The sequence below is a fragment of the Aspergillus candidus genome (genome assembly GCF_002847045.1).
Source record: "Aspergillus candidus strain CBS 102.13 unplaced genomic scaffold BDW47scaffold_18, whole genome shotgun sequence".
Taxonomy (NCBI): Eukaryota; Fungi; Ascomycota; class Eurotiomycetes; order Eurotiales; family Aspergillaceae; genus Aspergillus; species Aspergillus candidus.
The window spans coordinates 163,002-188,892 of NW_020194023.1; the positions used below are offsets into that span (position 1 = coordinate 163,002).

A 25,891-nucleotide genomic window follows, 5' to 3' on the forward strand; every position below is an offset into this window, starting at 1 on the left:
AGGGCAGATGGTGGCATGCCATAATTGCATTAATAGGGTGTATGATCCGAAGGACCCAAACACGGTCTACTATAACTACCACAATCAAACCAAACTAGAATGCCATTTGTATTGCATCTTTTTCAAGAGATCAGGCCCCAAGTTAGTTTGGGGATTGTTAATATGCTTTATTTTGCATAGAAAATACACCTAGGGTTCCCGTGCTAGAAATGATCCCAGCTACTGATCTCAACGAGTATTCAGTATTAGACCTGCTCTAAGTCGCGGCGTGTCATTTCTTTTCTCTCGCACCATACAGCTAAGTATCATGAAATCCAGGCTCGGGCGCGAGTGACGATAGCCATTTATTTCTTCCCACTAGGAGCAGTATAGGTAGAACCGCCGTTTCCGTCATTGTAGTAAGTGCTGCCATTGGAGTTGGAGTAGTAGTAAGAGCCGTTGCTGGAAACACGCGTCAGCTTTACTAGACTAAAACAGGCAGTAAACTCCAACAACGGGATACGGCATACCTGTTCGAGTAGTGGTATGCGTCACCGCGACCTGCGCCGTTGGAGTCGGATCCCGAGCCGTAGTCGCGCGAGCAATAGTGGTTGCCCTGGTCGGCATCAGTTCGTATTATGGCTGGCATATGGCTTGGGATTATCTTGGGACCGCGCGGAGGAAGAGGGTGAGACTCACCTGGCTGTTGGTGCCAGATCCGGTGTAGCTATAGCCGTTTTTGTTGGGCATGGTGATTGTTTTGGGTATTGCGGTGATGATCGAAGGATCAAATAGATGGATATATCCAAGCTGGATGGTATGAGGGAGGAAGAGCGGGGAGATGGCGAGCTGAGGGACAATATATGTTGGGTCAGGTGGGGTAGATGGGAGAAAGGATTGGCTTAATTCGCTGATGGGGGGTACGTGGTTCAAGTGCTATTCCGTTTTTGTGACCTGTTAATTCCCCAGAGACGAGTGTGTGCATGTGTCGAATAGCACTGGACGATTACTGGATTCTTTGGCTAAGCAGATCCTGTCAAATTGGCTTACCTAGAGATGATGGCAATGGTGGCATGTGACTGCCCAAGGTTTGCGGCTGCAATGTGCAATCCCTTATCGAGCTCGATAGATACTACTCCGTAGTTGATTCTGTATCTAATTTAATATGTCTAGTTGTTTGTCTAGTGAACAGGCCGCTTGATCTTGAAACACGATCCAAAATAATACTATACAAATAACACAAACATGTTGAACAAGTGATGCGCGAATCCTTTCCGCTATTTCTCTCTCCTAAACAACAAGACCAGTGGAAGCAGGGGGGTAGGATGTTAATCTGCCATCATCGACATCTGTTCATAGTAGTAATCACATTTTGCCTTCTCTTCATGGATCTTTGCGTTAATAAAGTCAAGTGCTCCCAGAGTCACCAAGCACAAGTCAAGACTTCACAACAACGTAAATTTCATCTCGTGCATGCTGCCGGGCGAGAACTCATGAGGCATTTTGTCATAGAAGTGCTCAGGGGCCCTGAGCGCCATCCACACCCACTTGTTTATCCTGTGGATTTCCTAATACAGCTCATCGATCTGCTTCTCCAGCATCGCGCGCCACGGGGGCCGCAGAACACAACACCAGGCAACTAGGCCAAAACAGGCCTTGACGAGGCTCCAAATTTGTCAGGAAAGTAATGGACCAACGTACATAAGGAATGTATATAAAGACAAGTAGATAGGGAGATCCGGCATATTGCTTTTATTTGCGAGGGGTCGGAGTATGAGTACACACACACACACACACACACATACTGTACCTGTTCACAGTCCTCATTGTTATTATCTCATCTTGCTTCTACCTGGTCATCCTCTTTCTTAGGGTCGCTTTTCTCGTGATCACGGATAGGATCAGACACGTAATTCTTGAGTTTGGCTTCTCGAACCTCATCTCTGAGCTAATTCTCCTCTAGTGTAAGATTGTTCTCTTCTGTATCATCATTCTCTTCAGATACAGTGGAACATCATCAAATCCTGAATAGTAATAGGGCTCAAGGGGCCTCGTCGGTAATGGCAGGTATCACGAGCGGATCTGCACCTGTACGTAGCTGGGATAGATCCTTGGTCTGAACACCGATCTTCAGCCTACCAAGAATTTAGAGTGGATGGTAATCAAATACATCGAAGGTGGAGATCGTGCTAATATTGAGGGGAATGTCCCTCTTCTGTCATCTCTCATTGAAACTGTCTTATTTGTCAGATCTTTGGGAAATTTCTACCATTATTGTCCTGTAAGTACTATTTATATTACAAAATACGACCGTTTCCCTACTAGCGCATGCTGGGATGGTTTCAACGCAAAGAGTAGTTGTGGCGGTCAGGTTGAACGTGTTGAAGGTTGTGAAGATTGCTGTTAGCCGCAGGCCATGTAACTGCGCTAGTATTTGGCGACTGACCTACTTTCTCTCTCCAAATACCTTTTTCAACCCTTTCAATCATGAAATTTTATTTCGCTCAAGCAATACCTGGTCACTAGGATACCTTCTCTTTCATCTCTATCCGTTTTCTCACATATTCCTCTTGACATGCCCACAACCAAACCTTACGATGATGTTGCTTGGGCAATAAGCACTCAGATCTGGGAGGATTGGCCCGAACTCCTTCGCACTGATGGAGACATTTACAATGACATCGGAATCATTCTTTCCGAAGAGTTTGGGAATCTTGAATGGACCCTTTTTGAATACCTTCAGACGGGAGGTTTCAATACCTGCTTCAAGATGGAGTTCACCAATAATTCAGCTGCTGTTATACGATTTCCAATACCTGGCGCCGTGATGTTTCCTGAAGAAAAGGTCCGCAATGAGGTTTCTATAATGTGCTTTCTGTCGGATAAATCGTCAGAACGGGTCCGGATACCAGTCCCCTCTATTTGGCGCATGGAACAGACAACACAAACTCCCTCAGCGTTGGGACCCTTTATCATCATGAGCTATATAGACCATAAGAAAAGTATGGCGGATCTGCTGGAAGCGCCTGGGTACAAAGGGTGTCGATTTCTAGCACTGAATCCAGACCTTGGGCGGCTCAGGTTGGAGCATCTCTACGCGAAACTAGCCAAGGTCGTCCTTTCGCTGTCTACGTTTTCATTCGCCCGCATAGGATCCATTACGAAGACAAACGATGCTTCATGGGAAGCCTTAGATCGGCCTTTATCATATTCTATGAACGAGATTGTGCAGTTGGGAACGGTGTCTCGATCTGATCTACCGACTACCACGTACGATAAATCTTCATCATACTTTGAAGCCCTTGCTGAACTACACATCCTGCACCTCAAGAGTCAAAGGAATGAAGCAAACATCAAATCAGATGTCGAGACGAGCACCTTGGCTGATGATTTCCGGCGCAGATTTGTGGCTAGGTTTCTTTTCAGAAAGCTCGTTTATGATCGGGAGCAGAGGAAGGATTGGATAGCCCATGACGATGGCCCATTTCCTATCTGGTGTGATGATTTCCGACCCGAGAATGTTCTACTTGATGAAACTGAAGACATTGCTGGTGTTGTGGATTGGGAATACACCTATACTGCGCCGGTCGAGTTTGTCCATGCACCACCCTGGTGGCTCCTCCTCATAAAGCCAGAAGACTGGCCTGATGGTCTTGATGACTGGTGTATCAAGTATGAGAAATCGCTCGAGATCTTTCTGGCGGCAATGCGAAAATGCGAAGACGACGCAATCCAAGGAAATCTGCTAACGGAAGACCAGCGGCTCTCTAGTCGGATGCAGAAGAGTTGGCTGAGCGGAAACTTTTGGATTATGTACGCTGCGAGGAGTAATTTTGCTTTTGACGCGATATACTGGGAGAAGATTGATCAGCGGTTCTTCGAACCAATCCTAACTCAGGAAGTCGGTATTCGTGATGTGTGGCGGAAAAGGCTCAGTCTTCTGCAACCTGAAGAGAGGCAGCTCATGGAGGAATATGTGGATCAGAAGTTGAAAGATGGAGGCACAGAGCGTCTTGCTTGGGAGCCAGGTGAGTATACCAAGGCGTGGATTGAGAAATTGAAAGACAAAAGAGGAAGCAGCAGATAAATTGCTCACATGACTAAGTTCACTATGAGAGAGTGAGAGTGAGAGAGTTGCATCAATTTCCGGGTTTCTTCTGAGTAGCAGATCATCCGCAGGGCCTGGTCGCTAGGGACACCAGAATATATCCCACAAAACTTTACCAAACATGAAGCTATTCCCACGTTTTCTTCTTTCTAGGGGGATGTTACGGAAACCCAACGAGGTTAATACCCCACGAAGGCGGCACAGCCAGGCAGAAGCCCAACACCAATCAGTCGACAAAAGGATCGGAAACCTTGCACAAACAAAGGTACGAGTCACGTGATATAATATACTCGAGGATCTACTTTGAAAAGTATACGGAGAAGTATACGAGGATAAGCATACTAATTAGATATACCTCACTATATATCTCAAGAAGTATACGGAGAAGTATATAGGTAAAGGATATATAAGAATACTTATTCACCTGTATCTATAGTTTAGTTAGTCATGTTTAATACACAGTTCAAGTCTGAGTATACATTCAGTCTAGTTTCTACTTATTCATACTTAATCTAAGTGATCAGGTTTTTGTACCTGACACACCTTACTTCTCTTCTCACTTATTAGATTACCTCCGGACCATCGGGTCACTTTGTTAATTAATATAGTTAGCACGGCCACTGTGTGAGGCCTCAGGTTAGTACAAACTTATTATTAATAGCTGACAGGAAGATCGCAGGGCGTTCTTCATCTCGAACAACCCAAGTTACCAACACTAGTACGGCAGAAGCAGGAAGGGATCCTAGGGTCTTGACAGGGGACTAGTTGCCAAAATCTGCCTGGTGTTAAACCCAGTGCCCTCGTATTTTTCACCTGTTGCCATCCATTCCTTAGTAGATCCGTCCAAAAAGTACAGGGATGGTAGGTAAGTTCTAGAAGGTCAAATAGAAAGGAAGACCGCATGGCACCATATTTTCAATCTAGGGAATTCGTTATGCATTGGATATATAGTATGAGAAGCAGTGAGTGGGTTCAGGTAATGCCAGCTCCCCGTCGAAGAGCCTCCAACCACCGCGGATCATCGGCATACGTTGAGTTCCAATAGTCATTCCCCTCGTAGGCAACTTGACGAGCATGGTCTTGAATCATTTGGTCCGATGGATTGATGTTCATAGCGGCCTGATCACGAAGGTAGGCGAGGAGGGCATCCCGTAGCCCTGTATACCGGTTGAAAGCATTGGGAACATTACAGTTCAACGCTGGTAGTTCATCTTCGACCGACTGCAACGCTTCTGATATCTTCCACGGGTCCATCGTTCGTCTCTCTTGTCCTAAAAGGTAAGGGGGCATAGCGTGGGTCACGAGGCGTTCAACATCAGGTTCAAACCCCCAGTCGCCCTTCCACTGGTCCATGTCCACGCCATTCTTGAAATGCTCTGCGAGGTGGTCGACTCTGGCGTCCCAGGTGTTGAAATTGGTTTCGCAAAAGCCACACCGGGAGATCACGCGGGTTGTGAGATGTCTCCAGTGCTCCATGGATGGGTCGTAGTCGACATTATGGGTCAGGCGTAGATGCTGTCTAAGGTGGTCTTTTCGTGAGAATGTCCGGAGTTCAGGGGGGCGCTGTCGGCACGAGTGATAATTGTGTGACTCGAGATGTTGGGAGTCGGGGTCTTGCGCGAAACAAAAGACACAGACTTTGGCTCCGTCTACTTCGCAAATGCCACCCCCAGGAGCACAATGCCAACGATCCACGGGTAAGTGTAAAGCCTTTTCGTGTCTCTGCCAGTCGTATTTGCTCCCAAACGTATCGGAGCAGAAGGTGCACTGGTAAAGACATTTGCCTGGCGCCTTTCGATTTTTCGGGCGAGGCACTGGACGTGGTGGTTTGCGCCGGCGGCGACGGGGCCCCATCCCTGGGATCGGAGTGGGGGGTCTCCGTGGGTAACGATGGGATTGCTGAAATGAGGCCTCTGATCCTGATGATTGACTTTGCTCACAGCTACTCATCGATGGTGCGCCGAGGATAAATGAGCTCCTGGAGCTCCTACTCGAGAGAGCACCCAATGACATGGATCGGGGAGCTGCCTCCTCGAACGAGCACGGGGGTTCTTCTAGTGCGCGTATGATATCCGATGTAGCGGCGGCCTCATTTTCAGGCGGGGAGTGCTTCCACCGTTCGAGTGGTGATAATATGGAGTTCTCACACGAGCTTGTGTCTGGGGTCGATGCCATGCTTGTTCCTCTGCGCCGTCGAGCATTGGTGAACCAGTTAGAGATTTGAGTTTTATTCAGCCCGGTCAGCTGTTCGAGCTCCCCCCTTTCCCTTTCATTAGGGTAAGGGTAGTTTTGATGCTCGTAGAACCACGATTTTAGAGCCTTGGTAGCTTCTGCGGGTAATCGTTGAGAACTGTCCCTTAATGACGGAACCTCGACGATGGACGATCTATTCGACGAGGAGTTGCCATGAGCCAAGCTGCCGTTAGAAGAGCTGGCACGCGAGTGCGAATGTGGAGTGGAATAGTTGCTGGAGTCGACTCGCTCGGTGGGTTGAGCATGGTGACCGGTATCCAAGCATGAACAACCAGCTGCCCACCCATCCGGGCACCAGTAATTGAGAAAGTCCGGTGCTTTCATCGGTTGTGCTGTTGGCTGCGGTGGAAACGCTACGACTTCCCATTCCATGAGCGACGGTTCCCACCATGATGCCGACGCAGGTACTGGTCCATGCCGGGCTTGACGACGGTTTAACTCGGCCGAGTCTGCGCGAACAGGATGGCAATTGATATCTAGAGGGGGCAAAGATAAGATATCTTCACAGAATTTGGGGTTGTCTGAGTTACAGTGCCCCATGGGTGTCAAATGCCGGACAGAAATGGAGCGGTTGGATTTAGAGAAAGATGTACGGGAGGAGAACGTGGTAGAGATGGGGAGAAAGTGGGAAGAGAACAAACAAATGGTAGTGGGTGGGATCTGGATTCTTTCTCGACCAGCTTTTTTGTGGTCAGGTGGGTCCCTTCTCCGCGCTTATTGTTCCACGAGTTTTTCTCCCCACATTCTGGGTCATTTTCCATATATAATCGGGAGAAAGAGAGTGATAAAGGGAGAAAAAGAAAGATAGAAGACAGAAGTAAAGTAAAGAACGGAGAAGAGAATAAATCGTTCTTGGTTCTTTTTTCTTCAAGGTCAGTTTCAACCGCTTCCAACATTCTCCCACTCACCTTGAAGGACTTTTTTTGATCCACAAAATTGGCAAGTCCCGATTCGGCCAATGGAGCGGTCCGCAGTGCGCCCTGTGTCGGAGTCGGCCCGGAGTCCGACCCCGACGTTTTCCGCCGCCGCTTCTCCTCCCAGCCAATCGGAATGCTGCAATCCCTATCTGGAATTGCCCGAGCCGCTGGACTCGGCCATGGATAACCTCCGCTCGAACCGGAGCTCGGACCGTGGGCAATAGTTGAATGTCAGGACCATCCCCATTATCAGTGTTCTATACCGGATTTTGCGGGAACCCCTTGGTCTTTCTTTGCCAACTGACCATAGCATAGGTGTCTGATGGTCCAATGCGGACCCTTGCTCAATTCGTTCAGACGTGGTCGAAATGTGAAAGCAAACTCATAAGATAATGTAGTTCCTGAAAAGATGAGCAAGATTGACGAAGGCCTGGATGCAATCTAGGCCAGTGTCATGAAGCAGTTGGAACTGCAGAATCATAAGTAGAGTCAGACTGCTGTGTAGTCAAGCGGCACTCTTTGCAATCGCTGCTTCGATGATAAACACCGGTTGCTGTCAGTATATGGTGCGAGCCAAAGCTAGAGCTCCAGTAACAGTGGGGATATGTCCTTTTTGTGGTATGACGGCAAGTTTCATAGCTTCATGCGCTTCTCCGCTCGTTCCAGACATTCGCGTGTTGCCGGGCCTGGTTGTATTGCCAGCCCTAGATTTTGAGAGATGATCCATGAATATGTAGGAGATAGGCGGGAAGCTAGCTATATAACTAAGGGTTACCCTAGCCTCTTATTTATACTTGTCAATGACGCCCTGTCGGAAGTGCTTGTGGAGAGTGGTCTGACACGCGGCTGGGGCCGGCGGGTTCCTGACACTCATTGCCTAAATTGGAACATTCGTCGAAATCATCCGGCTCTACGACTTATGAAAGTTGATTCTAGCAAAGTAGCGGGATTCCAGTGCCCCTTTGGACCCAGTAGCCAATCGAAGACAAAAATTACATCGTAACTCTGAACACGGCAAACCGGTGGTCAAACAGAAAGACATGACACGACGCAAGGGAACTGGCTGGCTATCTCGGTTATGAAGTTGACAGTTTATATGCAGAGCACGATGTGACTGGTGACGGTCTTGATACCCCTCAAATCGCCCGAATGGCCCACGCGGTCGAGAACTCCCAATTCCAGAACCCTAGTTTCTTGGAAGCGCAATGGATTCCCAGCCACCGTCCTCGAGATGTTTCGACCGCAAGAATTCCAGACCACTGTAATTGGTAAATCCCGACAGCCTGCCATACTATCAGACGCATCGCTGGGCCGACTGAGCCAGCGGGAATGCCTATCTGATCCGTCATCTGCTATCTATTCCAACGAGTCAGGCCCACTTTGTAGTAGATGTATCGAGTGAACCTTGTTTGTCCCCTCCCAGTTCTGACCGCGACTTCGGAAGAAAGGGCAAAAGAGTGATGCAAGCTCCTTTTAATGTCACTTATGCATTGATCGAAGCGTCTCACTGTCGGAGAAGGTCGTGTGCTCGCCGGTATCTTCCATATCCTAGCCTCGTGCCGTAAACAAGGTTCTTGACGGTCAAGCAAACTACAGGTCTGAAAGCAAACAATCATCTTAGTGTGTCTCAACTGGCTCGCTGGAAGAGGCGGTCACGACAGGGCGCTCCCTTGCCGCTTGCTTGTGAGCACGCCTCATGTACCCCTTGACAGCGCAGATCCACTAAGAAGGAGGATGGGAGGGGCGATCTGCATTTTTTAAATTCCATAAACTATAGAGAGAGGTGGAAAGGTTTTCTTCTAGAGTTCAATCTTCAGGTACTGGCTTTTACGAAGACACGCGTCTCTACCCATTCCCGCAAAATGGCGGCCCAGGAAATTGATCTATTACTTGATATTCAGTCCTGGCTGCTAGACACAGACTATGCATGCGCTGCGGTAGAGCAGGTCTACGGAGGAAGTGTTAACCTGACGTTCAGGGGAGTCCTCAAGCACGCTCTGGAAGATGGGACTCGAAGTATTATTCTCAAGCAAAGTCGTGGGTTTATGGCCACGGTTCAGACCATAGCTTGTCCACTGCATCGATGTGTAGCCGTTCCCAGCTCCTTTATCATATCCTTCTGAATGGTATTGACTAAGTCATCTGTAGCTCGCCGAAGAGCTGATATTGCGTTCCGTATCCAAGCAACAAGTGGTAAGCTTCCACGAGAATGTTCGAGTGCGAACTCCGCGCCATTACGGTACTCTCCTACGACACGATAGTCACTTGCAGATCATGGAAGAGCTACCCAGCACGCGAACATTAAAGAATCTACTCCATGATCCCGAGACGTGGCTGAGTGCCCGACAGGCGACAGCCGTGGGTCACGCCTTGGGCAAGTGGTTGTTCGGGTTTCATCACTCAGGCTGTGACCGCGACGACCCCGTGCTTGCCAAAACTTTGGGGGAAAATAGCTGGCTTAAAGACGACATGTTCCCTATGATGCACACTGTGGTCGAGCAAAATGTCCAGGATTTTCCTCACCTGTTCAAGGGGGTGGAAGCAAAGATCATTCGCGCGCGAACAGATGCAGCCTTCATGATGGTCGAGGAAGACGGAATGGCACTGAGACATGGGGACTTGAACATTTCAAAGTACGTAAAGCCACAATGAACAGAGCTGGATCACTAGCCGCTTTCTCACCGCGTTACAGTATCGTCGTTTCGGCCGACTCGTCCGATGTCCTGCTGGGGATCATTGACTGGGAGGCGTGCCATTATGGGCCTCGACAACACGATCTGGGAGTGCTCCTGGCGGGCCTGATCTCGGTGGAACGCCTCTGTCATAAAGATATTGCGGCGCGTGTGTTGGATGGCGTCCTGCACAGCTACCCGGTCCGCAGTGAGGATTCGGCCTTCTGCACTGTCGCTGCGGTGGGAGCCTGGCTATTCTTGTGGCCGTGGTGGTGCTCGCCTCCGCAGTCGTCGCCGAGCAGGACGCGGGACGTGGAAGGACTAGTGGAATTCGCCTGGAACCTCATGACCAGAGGATTGGAACGCGACAAGTGCTGGATCAAAGACACAGTCCTGGCCCCCTTGTTCGACAGAGTTGAGGGAAGTAAAAAGTAGCATGTTTTTTCTATCTTATCTGGGTTTCGCCTGGCCTGCACATAGGTAGATAGAAGTCTACAAAAAAAAAAAAAAACACTAATAATGATAATCGAATCAGGTGATTGATCTCTTGCAATCACTCTCTACAAGACACAGATACAACCAATTCATATATTGTTGGGATATCAGTCATATAAAGCCCGACCAAATTTCGATCGAAATATCGGTGCAGTGGCTAAGGTATATTATAACAAACATCATAATATTTCAAACAGATTTCTGTCATGTATAACTACCCATCCTAATCATAGCAAGTCATAACCGTCCACACAGTTTAGTTCGAGAGCTTTTCGGGGACGTCATATCTAAACAAAGCACAATCATATTAGCAACTTATCCTTGCAAAGGAACGACTCTATGTCCACAGTCATATGTAGCAAGTACGAGATGTACAAAGGGAACAATGCACTCACCCAGTCTTCGCCTCGAACTTGTCGCGCAGACCGTCCGTAACCTTCTCGTTGATCTGTCGCACCTTCTCGTTCTCGGGGTCAATCATGCCGCCGCCGTACTTCTCCTCGAGGTTGTTGAGAGCTGTTGTTGTACACACGCGTTAACCAAGATACTTTTGACCAAACCAAAATAAAAAAACGTAATTTCGCGGCGGAATAATGATAAGGGAAAGAACAAGGGAATGTATTGAAGTGAATGAGGTGGGGTTGACAAGGTAAAACTTACCCTTATCACCATAATCCAGCTGCTGGGCGCTGCTCGACGACTCGTTGTTGCTGCTGCTGCTATCGCCATGACCGAACTTAGATGCGAGCTTGTCCATTGTGGCGTTGGGATATTGTAGTAGAAGATAGATTTAGATACGAAAAAAATAGAAAGAGAGGAATGATGTGTATGAATCAAACTCAACTGATATCACCAAGGGGACTGGCTTCTCTTTATAACTCGTCTCTTTCCCGACCCCTCCCTTCCCCACAAGGCTACCGCCCCCTGAGAACGTGATGTAATTTCGTCCTGAGTTGTTGGTGTCGTGGGCTGCGTGGGGTGAGATCTGATTCAAGACCCAGGGGTTTAGTTTATATCGGGAAAGATCGCTGGTTACTGTGGAGACTTGGTTCAATATAGCGTCAAACTAGTGTGGCTCGACGAGGGGCAGTAGCCAATTATAAGAGTGATTCGGCACGATAAAACGGAGAATGATGTCATGCTTTATGAATTCCGCGATTCAGCTCAGCTGCTACATCCATGGACTGCATGTTCGGAGATCTATTTGAGGCAACCATGATTAGTAGAGAAGCGATGTAGTGATTTACTATTATTTGTGCTGTGTCTTTATAAGATACACAAAAACAATACCTGGCGGCGCGTTTACTAGTAGAATGCTCCCCACTCCCTCGACTCGGCATTCCAACGGCCCCGCGGAACCTACCCTGATGGTTCTGGGCCGTATAAAGATTATCCACAACCAGAGAATATCCACGACCAGATACTCGAAGCACATTAGCTGCAAGCAGTGACAGGGACGGTGTAGCTGGCATTGTGGTATAATCCTAGGTCAGAGCTAGCTCCCAACCCAAGGCCACGTTTCGCAAAACCGGTCCAGATCGCACATGTGTTCTTGCCACCCGTTAGAACTAGATCGGCATCAAGGATGGCATCTCGGGCCTGGAGGAACGTAGGCCAGCATGGCTGTCTGCAAAGGAATGTACGTTAGCCTGGTCATGCCAAAACTCCCCACAAACTGATCGAAGAGGTTTCTTACAGTGCCATAGCATCCAGGACTAGCTTCATGGCAAGGTATCTGCCGTCGGTTGGGACGTCGTCAATCAGCGTCGGCTTAGAGTCACTATTCTGGCCGTGCTCATCAATAAGGTTCCATAAAACCTCGTTAAGCATTGTCGCCCACACAGTGCCAATTTGGTGTACCGCTCCCATATCGTTCAGACTAGTGTAGTTTAGAGGGTTAATTTCGAGACGCGTCGAGTAGGGGTAGAGGCGTATGCCTTCAGGCTTGTCAGTCGGCCACGGGCTCATGGGGTAAGACGTGTTGCGGTGGTCCTCCGGCTTCAACCGGACCACAATGCTCATAAAATCGCCCCAGCCCTCGCCCATGCCGCGGGACTCTTTCGTTCCGAGACAAACACCCTCATCCGGGCCACCAGTTAGACGGTGGGAAACTGCATCATTGTCAGGCTCTGATTTTGATAGAATGTTTACATAGCTAGGTGTTAGTGTGGGAGGGTTTCATATACCGCCATGCGTGTACTCGTGAATGACAATCCCAGCATCAAAGGCCGAGTCTCGTGGAATTGGACTTGAGTCCCACATATACAATTGCATCGTCCCTGGCCGTCCATCTGGCGGGCTTGAAAATGCGGCATTGTTTTTACCCACCCCGTTTTGCACATTCAGAATGACATAGTCGTTCTCCTTTCCGCCCCGGCCTTGGTTATTTGCTTGGAAGTTTCCTGCAGCTTCTGTAAAACCAAGTAAGTACAAAAGGTCATGGTAGGTATTCACGGTGTAGAACACTTGTGTGATTGCTGCGTCGATGTAAGATTCTGGGTGTGACTGGTTCGGAGAATAGGGGTACACAAAGTTGAGCGAGAGACTACTTGGACGATAAAGACCAAAGTAGGACGCATTCCCCGTCGGATTATAATGCGCAATGGCATTGTTTCCCCAGGTTGTGCTGTAGTTCCGCTTCCCATCGCTGATCCAGGTGTAGCTGGAGGCTTTCGTGTCCCACGGATTTTTCAATATGGTCCGGTTTCCTTCTGTGGGATCGTTAAGACCCCACCGACTGATGACGCGGTAGATTAGTGTTTATTCGCTTCTGATTCTGGAGGGCATGTGTACTTACTAGACCTGGTAAGTTGCACCGGCCACATAGTTGACAACTCCATAGACTGTGTTTCCAGTAATTGCGTCGACATATGTCACGAGCCAATCATGCCCCATGTTTATCTCAATTCGCCATGTCAGTACGAGGCTCATATTTGGCAACATAAAGTACGTCAACCTGGCGGTCGGTTCAGCAACAGTCCCAACAGTGTTCTTGAATACATGAACCTCAGTCCGATCTTCAGGGTGCGCCGACACAGAGCTGCTATGCACAGAGAGGTTCAGAATATCTGATACCGCTTTCAGCGCACTGACAGGGTCGATATGGCTACCGTTCCTCAAAGCATAGGGCGCCGGTGTCGGACCGTAGTAGCACGTATACCCGTAGGAGAGCAACTTGCCACCTCGTCCGATCTTCTCAGGTTAGCCGTCTGGACGTCTTTTGCTTTATCAGTTTGGACTCACATTGACATTGACATGCGTATTATCGATGTCTATGCCGAGGATTGTCTGCTTGAAATGGACGTGGGCAACCCCGTTATTGCCAACGTAATAGTCATTGAGCACACGAAAAGCGCCACTAGGCACAGTGGCCTGGGCAACCTTCAGGGCTATTTTCTTGTGACTAGTATCGTCCAAGACTGGTCCTGCGAAGCCTCGGTAGGAAGAGGCATTAGCCGCGTTTACATGAGTGCTGTTGGAATCCAGCAGATAAGAGTCGAAGTGTTGAATCTGGCGGTCGGTTCCTAGGGTTCCAGGGTGTGCAGCTGCACATTTCTGGAGCGCGAGGGCAAGTACGAGATAAACGAGGTACATGATCATTTTCAACGAAATCAGATACAAAGATACAGCACAGGTGGTGATAAATTGGGGACTGGGGTGAATTGAGTGATGTAGAAGAATGAATGAGCAGCAGTACCCCCTGGCAAGGATAAAGTGAGTCTTTTATATGTACCGGAAGGGCAAGAAGGGAGGGCCCAGTTCTTGCCTCTGTGTGAAACCATACATTGCCATTTCTAGAATATAGTATGCAGAGTTATCGGAAGACTTGAAAACTCTAAGACAGTATGAGCCGATTCGCACTTGACTGGTATTCTACACTTGTTAAACCTTGTCGCTGGTCCCTAATATATACCCCACGTTGATATCACGATGTGGAAGATATACTCCTATAATGGTCACTGGTTACTATAGAACGCCTTGAATTGAAGCATGTATTAATTTATATTAACATTAACAGCGATGTTCTCTGCTCATAGACACGCTGCCTTGTCCGTATCCTTAGGGATATCTAGCAATAACTCCGCTATAACTTGATCCATCGCCCCATCCACTCATTGACTACACTCTTGGCCTCATCTACCAGACCCAAGTCCAGCAACAGTTGAGTCGTCCCACGAACCGCAGAGTCTAGCGCGGAAAATATCCACGCATGAGTATAGCTTGTGTGCTCGCCGATAAAGATGGTCTTGAACTCCGTCTGATAGTAAGCTGGAAGATACAGCTCCTGCTGACCCACAAGAGGGCTAGCCCATGCACCGGCCTGGTGCTCATCGACCTCCCAGCACTGTCGCTCAAAGACGCCTAGGAAAATGTGATCAGCTTCTAGTGTGACAAGCGATATGAGAAATTACACATACCGGTAAACTGCTCAGCTGCAATTGGGCCATGAATCTCCACCATGGAGCGCTGCACCATCGCAACGTGGTCCTCGGTGCTCAGCGCTGCGGTGGACCGCGCCGGCGTGCCACTGATATAAGACGCGAGGACCACGCCGGGGCCGGTTCCGTTGAGGTTGTAGGACGGGTAGCAGACGTTACCGACACCAGGAACGTCGACGGATCCACAGCCGCCGAAAATCGGGTTCTCCTGGTGCTCCCAGAACCGCGTCTCATACTGCAGCGCTATTTTACAAGATTGACCATAGTTCATGGTCGAAATCGCCCGGCTGAGCAGGGATGAGTACCGCGGCAGGTCCCAGAGCCGGACCTTGCTGAAGGGCGCCGCCACCACTGCGTAATCGTACTCTTTGCTTTCCGGGATCGTCTGGAACGGATCTTTGCGCGTTTGCACGGCAATCTTGCCGGATGCCTCGTCATACGAGAGGCCTTCCACCTTTTGATTCAATGTCGTGCGGTTCGCGACGAGTGGGTAGATCGCGCGGGGAAGTGACTCCAGACCGTGGTCGATTGTGCGCCATTCCGTGGCGGCGAAATATGCCGCGTCATACAAACTGTTCCAAATGGGGCTATCGTCTGTTCCCGCGACGTAGTCTGTGGTATTGCTGTCGAATCCAAGTGCTTGGCGCAAATACGCGGTCTCGGACCAGTGGAACATGCCATCCTCCACGGCGGCCTTGTGTGCCTTGTACATATTCTTTGAGAGTTGCCGCATAGTCTCTCTCTCGTCGACTTTGGTGAACTCGGAGAATTGGCCCTCTGCGTCTTTCACTGCCGTCTCGTTGGACGACTTTGGCGTATACACGAGCGAAGGGTGGGCTGACACGTCTGCAACGGTTGGGATGCGACCGTTCGGCAGACGATTTCCTCCCGATGACGCTGGAAGATTCTTTCCCTGTTGTATGAAAGGGATGAAGTTGACTTTAAGGTCCGATTTGCCATTGTTCAGTTTGTTCACGGTATTTGCCAATTGGAAGACCATTCGGTGGTCTTGAATTTGAAGCGTCTCGTTGTTATCCGGATATGTGATGCTAACGGGAAAGCGCATGGGGCCCATCTCCTGGTACTGGTACTCGTCCGGCCGGGTTTGGTTCAGATATTTTGTCCGGATGCGACCCCCGACGCGCCCTGAGGACTCGATTATATGCCAGTCGTGAATTCCAACGGACTCAAGCAAAAGACTAGTCATCAGTCCGGCCATACCGCCACCAACAATGGCCACTGACGCCTTCTTAGCATTTGCCACGACTGCCTTACCGGGCTCCTTGGCTTTCATATAAGCGACTCCGTCGAACCATGGTCCCTCAGCATCAGCGACGTCAGCAATGCTGGCTCGTTTCGAGACAGGAGCTACCACGCTAATTGGCTTTGACCGGCCCAACAGAGATGGGCCAGAAAACGCATGGAGGCAGTATAGATGAGGTGCGTCAGACGGGGTGATCCACACAAACCGCTCTGGTCGGGCGTCGCGCTTGACCAATACGGTGCCAATGTCATGATGCGCGTGTTCAGGGCTCACAATGTTGCAGTCGCCATACACAAGCTGAACATCGCCCTCAAATGACTCCTCGATGAAGTCCACATGGACATTGTGCAGGGAGTCGGCTGTGACATCCGACGGAAGACGAAAGTGCAGTAATTCAGCCTGTTCACGGATAAGACCAGCAGCACTGGTCTGGGCGAGACCCAGTGAATAGAGAAAGAGTTGTATGTATCTCGAGGGGGGTGCCATGGCAAAAATGCAAGAAGGGCGAGGCTCAAACGTCACTGATGAAGGAATAACCTAGTCCAAACCTCGTGGCAAACATTCTACTCTTCCATCTCGTCCCTTTTATACCCAAACGACAAGCACGCTTAGACCTTGTATATCTCCGAGCCTCATATTGACCAATATTCTACCCCAATCGGACAGAGTGATCCTGGCCCACCCATATCGGATCTCGGGCTACTCCAAGAAAACCCGCTATCGCAATTGATACTATGCTAACTCATGCCCGCGGACTTTACGTAAATCCAGCGCTCTCACCAACCGCCCATGTTGATATTAGAAGATACTACCCTCTGACTCGTATCTGAGCGTCGGAATCGCTTATCAGGTTTTGTTATCTCTCTAGACAGACAAATCAATACATAGCGGGTGAAAACAGTGCCCTTTCTCACCAACACGCTTCCGTGCCAATCGCATGGCTGGAAAGGAATCATAGTACTATTCGATCCGTCCAATGTATGAACAGGCGGGAGGGTGGGGCCGACTCCTATTGTGGAAACTGTGCGGCTTCTTCCGAACCCTTATCAGTAGGACGGCGGACTAATTGTCCATGACAGCTTGGCTAGGCCAAACTGGCGTTATCTGGGTTGATACGGGGTGGCTGCGGCCGCGGGGAAATGACACACGCCCTATGAAAAGAGTCAGGTCGGGAGGTTTTGCGTCTGCTATCTTGCTTAGAGGCGATTTATGGATATAGATAACCACTCGGGGCACCTCGTTTATTGGAGGTTTCGGTTTAATGGGGATCGTCCGTGACTGGGTTTAGTTGTCTTGAAGCGAGGTGTTGAATGAACTGAGCTAGAGATCAATAGAATGGTGCGTTGTATACCAGTGATAGAAAGTTGTGGTACTAGAATTATGCTCAACCAAATCTTGTGGGTGCTGGGAAACGCGGACGTTTTAAATCGCATTGGTGGGTTATGTGTCGACCAGCCATACATTCCCGTCGCGTTCTTGGGGTACGGTCCATCAGGTGAAAAAATCCGATGTCTTCTTGGAAAGTTCAGCGGATGGTCGGACCGAGTATAAAAAATGCGCAGGATAAATAAGAGGTTGAGTTGGATGAGGCCATTTGATCCTCCCGACACGCGACTATATATAACAACTGCCTTTTTAGGTAATCTGGGGTTACAATTATGGAATCATCCTCTTCCACTACAAACAACCTACAGCGCTCAGATTTTAAGTGATATTGGAAATTTATATGCAGTCTAGCTACTACTTGATTTGTGACAACTGCGCAACCCACAGAAGCACCCTTCCAATCATGTGGCTGACTCCTGAGTATGAGAGGGACAAATATCCATAACTCCCGGCCCGCTGGTCACTGTTCAAAACCCCAGCCATGACCCCGCGGGGGGTTAGTACTGCGCTTTGAATTCTTCATCGGGAATGCCCGTGAACTGTATATTTGTACTCACACGCTAGTGGTCTGTCAAGCACACAATGCAAGATCTACAACTCATACATCAACTCTCCACCTCCCAACTCGTAATACATCGCCGTCTCACACCATTCTCTTCTTGTCCCTCTACCCCAATCTCTTGCGCCATCGGCAACACAGGCACCCCCCACTACACGGCCTTAATAGCAGCATCTGTGACTCCCTCCGGCGGATGACAACCGGCTGAAACGAGCTAGCTCGACACCGCAAGTACCAGCATCTCAGGTTTCAAGCGGTGACTTTCCACAACCACGAAGAAGATTGTAGCGATGATGAGAGCTGCTACAATCAGTATCATCGCGCCTGTAAGATGCTAGCTTCCTTCAACATCGTTTATTAGTAACTGATAGTCAGGGTATATTTGGCTAATCCAATGTATTCCAGTATTCAGTAGAAATGAACAAAAGATCTAATACCAATAAGGGACTACCAATGCAGTTAAACTTGTCCATTGCCCTATCCAATCGCTGCAAATGCGCCAGATTCATCCTGAGATCATCAACGCCATATCTTCATGCAGATGCGATATCGACCTTGTCCTTGTCTGTCAAAGGTCAGCGCTGCCCTTAGTACTTCTAGTTTGACACAGTGCACGCGAAAAAAAGAAACCCACAAAATGCAATATGATTCTTGATCTTGATCGCGGCATCATACGGGTGAGCATAATACCATGCGGCGTCGCGGATCTTCTTATCTACAATTCCCCCAGTTAGCCCATCTCCGACCAACACTTTGGAAACCCAATCTTCCACCGATACAGTCTCATCGCATTGGACATGAAGGATCTCGTAACAGGAATACTCACCTCCGATTAGGACGTTGTAGTATGAGGCATCTCCTTTCCACGGGCAATATGTGGTCATGTCACTCGGTACGAACAGGGACTTGTCTTTGATGGATTCGGGAGGGAACTAGATTTCAAGTATCCGTTAGTATTTGCTTTAAGATCGTTCATCTTTTGATATGCTACTGGGTGCATACGTAAATGTTCCCCTCCACCGTCTCCCATGTATCAGTTTCAGCCAGTGTGGTTCCGTTGAGGGATGCTGTGGCGAGGGGCATTCTGTGCGGGTGATGTTGGCAGTCCCTTTTCAGGTATATTAGCAATGTAAAGGGACGAGAGGATGATCGAGTCAAGAAAGGAAAGAAAAGAGTTGGACTGATGAAGTAAGGGAGCTGGCAGACAATGAGTTGTATCAAGTGACCATTGGGCCAGGCACCGCGTCTGGGTGCGGGGAAATGTAACCAATGGATAAACCGCTGACCAGACAAACAGCTCGACAAACAATTCCCCGCATGACAGACAGCTCTCAATAGAGGTTTAAGACCTCCATTGATGGCTCCATCATGTGCTCTACGCCACGACAATGTTTCGAATGTGTCTGGTTGCTGAAATCGCCAAAGCGCAGCTTGATTACTCTGTGGACAGCTAGTTTCTTTGACTCCCTTCCTACCAATAGGTGTGGGATTTAAGTGCTTATGTCAGGCTGATAGAAGGTGTATTACGTCCACAGTGGGATGGCTATTGATGATCAAGATGTGAAACAAGACGGACAATCAGATGTCGAAGTATTTCGTTTTAGTGGGTACTAAATTGCTCGTCGGTGGCCGAGGCTGTGTAATGAGCAAGGAAATCTGCTGTTGTGAGACCATGTTTTGATACTCAGTCTGGGGTTACCATACATTTATGGATGACGACTCAGCTATTGCCTACGTGCCTGGGGTCGCGCGTGCACACTAAAGGGATGGTGACCGATCGACCAGATACGACACGACAGGGTCCAATGCAACCCCCTTCAATGATACCAGGGTCGGAGAGCCCTCTACTGGGTCGCCTGGGCCGACCTGACGAAGGTATGCCGGCACAGTGCCGTCCAAACGGTGCCCGGTCGCTATTGTGCTGATCAACGAACCTTCACCGCAAGCCTTGCGCAGCTCATGCGAGAATTTGAAGAAATGGCCGTCCAACGCTATCCTGGCAGGTTGACCAGGCCGGACCTCAACGGCAGTCATTGTCCCAACTTGCCCAACTAGTATGTATGGCTCGATCGAACACCCCGGCAGCAGAACATCGTACTGTGCGACGGGGACGGTCAACGGGAACGGCAGAGAAAGGTCTACCGCAAGGGATGTATGCACGTCACCAGCCCAGGTCATAGTGTCCTTTGGTTTGGGGATCTCGATCCCTGCAACCTCCGCCTCTACCAAAGAAGAAATTTCGCCGCCTGCAAGATGGTCAAAATGAATTAATTTGGGCACCAGGCCCTGAAAGCCTACCCTTGTACTGCACGGTCAGGAAAAATTCCTGTCTCCCCAAATCAAGCCACCCGGACCGGAGATGCACGTCAGCCTTGGCAAGGATCCCACCGTCCTTCTGGTCTTCCCAATCAATTGGGCTCGTCGGACTCCCCCCATCTGAAACACGCTTGATATCTGACAAAAAATCCAAGTCTGTGGATTGACCGTTACGAACATTCACCTGGATTCGTGGGAGAGATGCGTTAATCGTAACGATGTGCCCAAAAACCGGCTGGTAGATCTCGAGCGTATCTCCCTCGCGGGTCTCAACCTCGCTGGCAACCCAGGTGGTCAGCCGGCCTACTCCGCCGATCCACGAACTTTTCACCCGGTCGGCGTCGGTGAAGAAAGTACCCTTAATTCGTGCACGCGACCAGTCCTGCCCCGAGGGCTCATACGTCAGGGACTCGATATGAAATACAGTCGCTCGTTGCGCATACACCTTGATGATCGCCGGGAGGGTAAAAGCTAGAACGAGGATGGCGAGAACAATCGTGGTTAGCAAGGCGATACACCCCACCACCGACCATCGCCGTCGATGGGATGTGACGGTTGGGCGCCGAGGATAGTGATGAGGTGGCGAAGACGAAGGCAAAAGTGGAGATGCCTCTGATGGTGGTTCCCAAGATACTCGAAGGTGGCCCAGGGAAGTAGAGGGGACCGGATCCCACGTCACTCGTTGTTTCGACGCGCTCAGGGACGGAGAGTCCGGGAGGCCATGGTTTCCCGGGTCGGCCATACCGAACAAACAATTTAGACTGTGATTACCGTTACCTCAAGGGATTAACCGTAAATGGATATCGATGATCCATCGAGGTAGATTGATGGAGAAGCACCGGTGGGTGGATCGATGGAAGATGGAAGGTCAAGAAAGGGGCGGGGGCCATTCTCTATAAATAAACCGGATCATGTCAGCAGCAGTAGCTGCCCCAGGCCAACACACGTGGCCGCCAAGAGATCACGAGAAATCAAGCTTCAACTTCTCTGACTTCCTGCAAATAAACTCACGGATTACTCGGGAATTTGCCGACGTCTTATCATCCTAGCACTGCCATGATCAAAGGGAAACAACAACGACCCAGATTCCTGTTTGTCACATTACTCCAGACGGTGGGGTGTATCCACATGCTTTTTATTGACCCAAACTAATTTATCTTAGCGTGCCATGTTGGGAAATGGGGCGTTGGATGGATCCAATAATATATTGGCACAGCCCCAGCCAGGCTAACTACAAGTTGTTGATACGAAGCCCGACGACGATCGGCGCAACGAACGAGCCTTGTCTGTCTGCCCAGGGTTCGATAACGCTAGTCGCGACGAAATAAAAAATAGATAACATCCGCCGTTTGTTCACGACCTGTCAGTGTTTACCATCGCCCTCCGTTCAGGGCATCATCCACCATGCTAGGCTTCAATAACCCACTGCCCGCGTCGATGGCCAGTATGTCTTGATGAGCACTCGTCCGTATCCAGGGGCGCTGCTAACGTCCCTATAGGCGAATGCTCGAAGGCCGCGAAGATCCTAGAATCATTCATCAACCCCAAAGATACAGCTCGGGATGCAGCGATTCCAAGCAAGGTGCTCACAGAAGCCAAGGTAACCGATTCGGTCATGTCTGAATCGAATGGATATCTAACATCTGGTCCCTAGGGATTTGTGGTTTTCTCGGTTTTCACCCTCGGCGCATTGGCCTCGATCAAATTTGGCTCGGGGTTGATCGTGGCCCGGTTACCAGATGGAACCTGGTCCGCCCCGTCCGCTATTGCGACCGGGGGGTTGGGAGCAGGTACCCATCTGGGTTTGGAGCTGACGGACTTTCTCCTCGTCCTCAATACGGACAAAGCCGTCGATACTTTTTCCCGAGCAGGTGCCCTCACTGTGGGAAGTGACTGCTCCATGGCCCTAGGGCCGTTCGGAAAATGCTCTAGCCGCGACCAGGCTGGTCTGTATACTTATTCCAAGGCCCGCGGGCTCTACCTCGGGCATACTTTTGAGGGTGGTGTACTCCTGGAGCGCTCTGATGCCAATAGTAAGATGTACGGCAAACGGGTGAAAGCAAAGCAGGTGCTCAAAGGGGAAATACCCGCCCCGCCAGAGTCCAAACGCCTGATAGATTTTTTGAACGCCAATGCACCTCGCACTTCAACTCCTTCAACCTCGACGATCAATGTCTCATCGGTGGGAAAGCCGCCATCGCCGCCACCACGGCCCACGCCCAGTCCGCACATGGCCAACCCACACTCGCCCAACTCGCTCGGTCACCCCCCATACTCTCCGGGCGCTACTCCTTACTCTCCTGATTCCTATCAACAACAACCTCACCCAACGCAAACCTATTCACCTCAGCCCTATCAACATCAATCTCACTCACCGCAAACCTATTCATCTCAGTCCTATCAACCTTCGTCCGATCCACCCCCGCCCTACTCACCTCAACCTTACCCGGGCTATTTCCACTCACCGAATCCTCACTCGCCCCACCCTCATTCTCCTCATCCTCATTCTCCTCATTCTCACTCACCCTACTCACATCCGTCCCAATCCTACCAGCCCCCACCAAACACTGCAGAGCTACATTCTGAATCTGCCCCGCCGCCCCCGATCGCGGAATTGGACAGTACCAATATCCCAGCGATTTGCGAACTCCCAGCCGACAACACCCCGCCTAGTGCGTCCGGCCAACAGCCCAACTATAACCCGCCGGCTTCTCAGCCGTCCCCGACGATCGGGTATGCCCCGGGACGCACCCAGTCTCTAAATCACGCAGCAAATGGCCATCCGCAGGACGGTCATGCGTCGGGTGTTCTGGCTGCTAGTCAGGATGCTGCATTGTCGCCTACCGCGACGCCCGCTCCGTTGAATATTCGGAAGCAAAGCGATAACAATGTTCCCCTGAACCTGGCACCAGGGCGGTCTGCCTCGTCGTCCAGCAATGTCAGTTCCCACGCCAATGCGCATGCTAATGCGCATGCTACGGGCAGGGATGAGCTGTTCTTGTCTTAAAGTTCTATGGCGTGGGAGGTGAACCACGCGGAGGCAGTGGAGTGGTTCAAGTCAGGTTGGTCCGATAATGGCACTTTCCAGGGTGCCAAAGACCATTGAGATAAGACGAATGTGACTGGAAGATATTATACCCGATGTTAATAGTGAAATATGGTGCTGTTTTAATTGCACAGTTTGTAGTTATTCAATTAATAATTAATTGGTTTTATTAGTTTGATATATTGTACAAACCCCAAGGACAGGAACATTAATACACTGTCTATACTCCCAGCAGTCACCACACATCATATTTTCAAATTTCTCGTATAAATCGAATAGAAAAACCAAACGGTTCTCTAAAAATATGACGTGCAGATCCACCGAATATCTTATCACCCCAAAGGTTGCCATCCCCCGGCCACAAGGTCCCTGCACATCACCAATAAAGCCCATCGCATATCCAGCCCTCGTCATTTCCCCAGTTCCCTTGATAATAGATAAAGACACTGAGAATGGATAGCGACACAGACATTCACTTTCGAGAATCTAGCCATGACACGAAGTCAGAAACTGTGTCGTCGCGCAGGCTGTACGTCAGGACTCTCCACGCTCACCACTGCGACATTACCTCCCCACCTACCTATCTATCTAGCTACCTAGTTGGTTAGCTATAGCAATACAGATTCTGACACCCACAAAGCGCAGACCTCCAAGTTCTCCCACTCCTTGTCCTCGGCTTCGCCACCTACCAACTCGACCGGACAAACATCTCGAGCGCCCTAACAGGGGGATTCGCTGACGACATCCACGTCGACCAAAATACCATCAATCTCGGGAACCAGCTGATGTTTCTCGGTGTCATCGTTCTCGAGATTCCTTCTAACATGCTTCTCCCCATCGTACGTACGCCATCACCCACAGCAACAGCAGCCCTGCAGCCCTCTATCCCCCTGCGGCTAACGCCAGACCCAGTTCGGTCCCCGCCGCTGGATAGGCAGCCAAGTCCTCGTATTCGGCATCATCGCGGCACTACAAGTCTTCGTGCGTGATCGAACGGGATTTTTAGTCACGCGCGCTGTGCTTGGTCTTGCGGAGGCCGGGTATATCCCCGCTGCGATGTATACTTTGTCGACGTGGTATTCGAAAGAACAGATCACGACGCGCATCGCGATCTTCTTCTTTGGGATGTTTGGTGGGACGGCCGTGTCGCCGTTGTTGGGGGCCGCGTTGCTAAGGTTGGATGGGAGGGGTGGGCTGGCGGGGTGGCAGTGGCTGTTTTTAGGTATGTTTAACCCGCGTTGGCCTGAGCTGGAGCTGGTTGGAGGTATGGGTAGGGAGAAGGGAGCCGGTTGCTAATGTGTTGCAGTTGAGGGGGTATGGTCGATGATAGTGGCAATATTGCTGCTGCTGTTTCTCCCTGAAAGAGACGAAGATGCTGAGGAAGCAACAGCGACCAGCTTAACAGAAAGCGACGACGAAACGCCCACCGATACGAAAACAAACCCCCCTAGAAACCACACCACCATCCCCCTCAAAACAGTATGGAAAACCCTAACCAACACCCACAAATGGGCCCACTTCATCGCAACAGCCTGTGTCTTCGCAACATGGAGCCCCCTCACGACCTACACCCCCAGCATCATTATGTCACTCGGCTTCCCACGCAGCCAGTCCAACGCCCTAGCAGCAGTAGGAAGCTTCCTCACCCTCCCCGTCATTCTCTTCTTTGCCTGGCTCAGCGATAAGACGAAACAACGCGGTATCGTCGTCATGCTCGCCATGGTGTGCTATCTTGTGGCGCTCGTCGTGCTGAAAGCACTGCTCCATGCGCCTGTCGGCAAGTGGGGGATGTTTGCCCTGTGGACGACTGTTAATGGCCTTGCTGTGGGGTATCATCCTATTCACAATGCGTGGATTCAGATTAATTGTCATTGTAGGGCGGAGAGGAGTGTTAGTGTCGCGTATGTTTTTCTATCTTTTTTTTCCCCCTAACCAAGTCGATATATGCTAACTTGCGCTGGGTACACATAGAATGTGTACGTACATCGATCAGTATACCAATGTTCTTGCCTTTATACGGACAGTACTGACTATCTTCAGTCGTTATGACGGCTACAGGTGGCCTCATGGCAGGCACGCAGATCTTTCGTGGTGATGAAGCTTCCACACTGTAAGACTTTCTCTTTCTTTTCCCCGTCCGTGTCTTTGTGACAACACCATACCGGTCTAACTCTTTTTCCATAAAGTTATCCTAGAGGAGTGCTCATAATGATCGCATTGGTCCTAGTTGGGCTGGTCCTGACGGGCGTGCAGGTCTTGGTTTATATGCTTTCTAATCGTCGGAGCATGAAGCTGAGTATGGGCAAGATGTATACATTATAGATAAGAAAGTTATTTTAGCTCTAGACTATGGAAAGAGGTCTAATTTGCCGCCATGTTTGACTATGTAGCTTGGGTTTTATTCCATAAATCAGAGATAAGTATGTTCAATATCATTATATTTATTAATGTAATTTC

General features: G+C 49.8%; 10 protein-coding genes across 10 annotated transcripts; 4 read left to right on the plus strand and 6 right to left on the minus strand.

Moving 5' to 3' along the window:
- Positions 1-84: 84 nt before the first annotated feature.
- Positions 85-900, minus strand: BDW47DRAFT_104609 (uncharacterized protein). Its single transcript, XM_024812366.1, has 3 exons — positions 679-900; positions 510-595; positions 85-441 (listed from the first exon to the last, which is right to left on the minus strand). The coding sequence occupies exons 1-3, from the start codon at positions 727-729 to the stop codon at positions 345-347; spliced, it is 234 nt and encodes a 77-aa protein (XP_024672651.1). The 5' UTR covers positions 730-900; the 3' UTR covers positions 85-344.
- Positions 901-2,482: 1,582 nt separating this feature from the next.
- Positions 2,483-4,379, plus strand: BDW47DRAFT_104612 (uncharacterized protein). The gene has a single exon (XM_024812367.1). The coding sequence runs from the start codon at positions 2,555-2,557 to the stop codon at positions 4,064-4,066; it is 1,512 nt and encodes a 503-aa protein (XP_024672652.1). The 5' UTR covers positions 2,483-2,554; the 3' UTR covers positions 4,067-4,379.
- Positions 4,380-4,985: 606 nt separating this feature from the next.
- Positions 4,986-7,141, minus strand: BDW47DRAFT_21817 (uncharacterized protein). The gene has a single exon (XM_024818475.1). It carries the CDS (start codon positions 6,878-6,880, stop codon positions 5,060-5,062), a length of 1,821 nt encoding a protein of 606 aa, XP_024672653.1. The 5' UTR covers positions 6,881-7,141; the 3' UTR covers positions 4,986-5,059.
- Positions 7,142-9,119: 1,978 nt separating this feature from the next.
- On the plus strand, positions 9,120-10,364 carry BDW47DRAFT_131256 (protein kinase-like protein; the record flags this gene model as incomplete). The annotated part of the gene is made up of 3 exons (XM_024817274.1): positions 9,120-9,344; positions 9,406-9,890; positions 9,950-10,364. 3 exons carry the CDS (start codon positions 9,120-9,122, stop codon positions 10,362-10,364), a joined length of 1,125 nt encoding a protein of 374 aa, XP_024672654.1.
- A 139-nt stretch (positions 10,365-10,503) lies between these two features.
- BDW47DRAFT_104616 (uncharacterized protein) lies at positions 10,504-11,408 on the minus strand. Its single transcript, XM_024812368.1, has 3 exons — positions 11,085-11,408; positions 10,820-10,940; positions 10,504-10,711 (listed from the first exon to the last, which is right to left on the minus strand). The coding sequence occupies exons 1-3, from the start codon at positions 11,179-11,181 to the stop codon at positions 10,681-10,683; spliced, it is 249 nt and encodes an 82-aa protein (XP_024672655.1). The 5' UTR covers positions 11,182-11,408; the 3' UTR covers positions 10,504-10,680.
- A 324-nt stretch (positions 11,409-11,732) lies between these two features.
- BDW47DRAFT_131257 (extracellular metalloproteinase) lies at positions 11,733-14,018 on the minus strand (the record flags this gene model as incomplete). Its single annotated transcript, XM_024817275.1, has 5 exons — positions 11,733-12,051; positions 12,121-12,535; positions 12,611-13,161; positions 13,222-13,616; positions 13,668-14,018. 5 exons carry the CDS (start codon positions 14,016-14,018, stop codon positions 11,859-11,861), a joined length of 1,905 nt encoding a protein of 634 aa, XP_024672656.1. The 3' UTR covers positions 11,733-11,858.
- A 490-nt stretch (positions 14,019-14,508) lies between these two features.
- On the minus strand, positions 14,509-16,613 carry BDW47DRAFT_131259 (flavin monoamine oxidase family protein; the record flags this gene model as incomplete). The annotated part of the gene is made up of 2 exons (XM_024817276.1): positions 14,509-14,786; positions 14,843-16,613. The coding sequence occupies 2 exons, from the start codon at positions 16,611-16,613 to the stop codon at positions 14,509-14,511; spliced, it is 2,049 nt and encodes a 682-aa protein (XP_024672657.1).
- Positions 16,614-20,163: 3,550 nt separating this feature from the next.
- Positions 20,164-21,320, minus strand: BDW47DRAFT_21836 (uncharacterized protein). The gene has a single exon (XM_024818476.1). The coding sequence runs from the start codon at positions 21,128-21,130 to the stop codon at positions 20,330-20,332; it is 801 nt and encodes a 266-aa protein (XP_024672658.1). The 5' UTR covers positions 21,131-21,320; the 3' UTR covers positions 20,164-20,329.
- A 356-nt stretch (positions 21,321-21,676) lies between these two features.
- On the plus strand, positions 21,677-23,575 carry BDW47DRAFT_104623 (uncharacterized protein). The gene is made up of 3 exons (XM_024812369.1): positions 21,677-21,832; positions 21,888-21,988; positions 22,043-23,575. The coding sequence occupies exons 1-3, from the start codon at positions 21,793-21,795 to the stop codon at positions 23,393-23,395; spliced, it is 1,494 nt and encodes a 497-aa protein (XP_024672659.1). The 5' UTR covers positions 21,677-21,792; the 3' UTR covers positions 23,396-23,575.
- A 311-nt stretch (positions 23,576-23,886) lies between these two features.
- Positions 23,887-25,756, plus strand: BDW47DRAFT_131260 (MFS general substrate transporter; the record flags this gene model as incomplete). The annotated part of the gene is made up of 7 exons (XM_024817277.1): positions 23,887-23,963; positions 24,075-24,273; positions 24,347-24,656; positions 24,741-25,335; positions 25,406-25,410; positions 25,475-25,544; positions 25,621-25,756. 7 exons carry the CDS (start codon positions 23,887-23,889, stop codon positions 25,754-25,756), a joined length of 1,392 nt encoding a protein of 463 aa, XP_024672660.1.
- Between the last annotated feature and the right edge of the window lie 135 nt (positions 25,757-25,891).

What these genes read in the sequence shown, in the direction of transcription:
- BDW47DRAFT_104609 (XM_024812366.1), bottom strand. Translation starts at nt 729, where the DNA reads ATGCCCAACAAAAACGGCTATAGCTACACCGGATCTGGCACCAACAGC. An exon ending in GATCTGGCACCAACAGCCAG is followed by an intron (nt 596 to 678) that starts GTGAGTCTCACC and finishes GATGCCGACCAG; the next exon opens with GGCAACCACTATTGCTCGCG. An exon ending in GCATACCACTACTCGAACAG is followed by an intron (nt 442 to 509) that starts GTATGCCGTATC and finishes GCGTGTTTCCAG; the next exon opens with CAACGGCTCTTACTACTACT.
- BDW47DRAFT_104612 (XM_024812367.1), top strand. Translation starts at nt 2,555, where the DNA reads ATGCCCACAACCAAACCTTACGATGATGTTGCTTGGGCAATAAGCACT.
- BDW47DRAFT_21817 (XM_024818475.1), bottom strand. Translation starts at nt 6,880, where the DNA reads ATGGGGCACTGTAACTCAGACAACCCCAAATTCTGTGAAGATATCTTA.
- BDW47DRAFT_104616 (XM_024812368.1), bottom strand. Translation starts at nt 11,181, where the DNA reads ATGGACAAGCTCGCATCTAAGTTCGGTCATGGCGATAGCAGCAGCAGC. An exon ending in GCTGGATTATGGTGATAAGG is followed by an intron (nt 10,941 to 11,084) that starts GTAAGTTTTACC and finishes GTACAACAACAG; the next exon opens with CTCTCAACAACCTCGAGGAG. An exon ending in AAGTTCGAGGCGAAGACTGG is followed by an intron (nt 10,712 to 10,819) that starts GTGAGTGCATTG and finishes TGCTTTGTTTAG; the next exon opens with ATATGACGTCCCCGAAAAGC.
- BDW47DRAFT_21836 (XM_024818476.1), bottom strand. Translation starts at nt 21,130, where the DNA reads ATGGCCGACCCGGGAAACCATGGCCTCCCGGACTCTCCGTCCCTGAGC.
- BDW47DRAFT_104623 (XM_024812369.1), top strand. Translation starts at nt 21,793, where the DNA reads ATGCTAGGCTTCAATAACCCACTGCCCGCGTCGATGGCCA. An exon ending in ACTGCCCGCGTCGATGGCCA is followed by an intron (nt 21,833 to 21,887) that starts GTATGTCTTGAT and finishes ACGTCCCTATAG; the next exon opens with GCGAATGCTCGAAGGCCGCG. An exon ending in AGGTGCTCACAGAAGCCAAG is followed by an intron (nt 21,989 to 22,042) that starts GTAACCGATTCG and finishes TCTGGTCCCTAG; the next exon opens with GGATTTGTGGTTTTCTCGGT.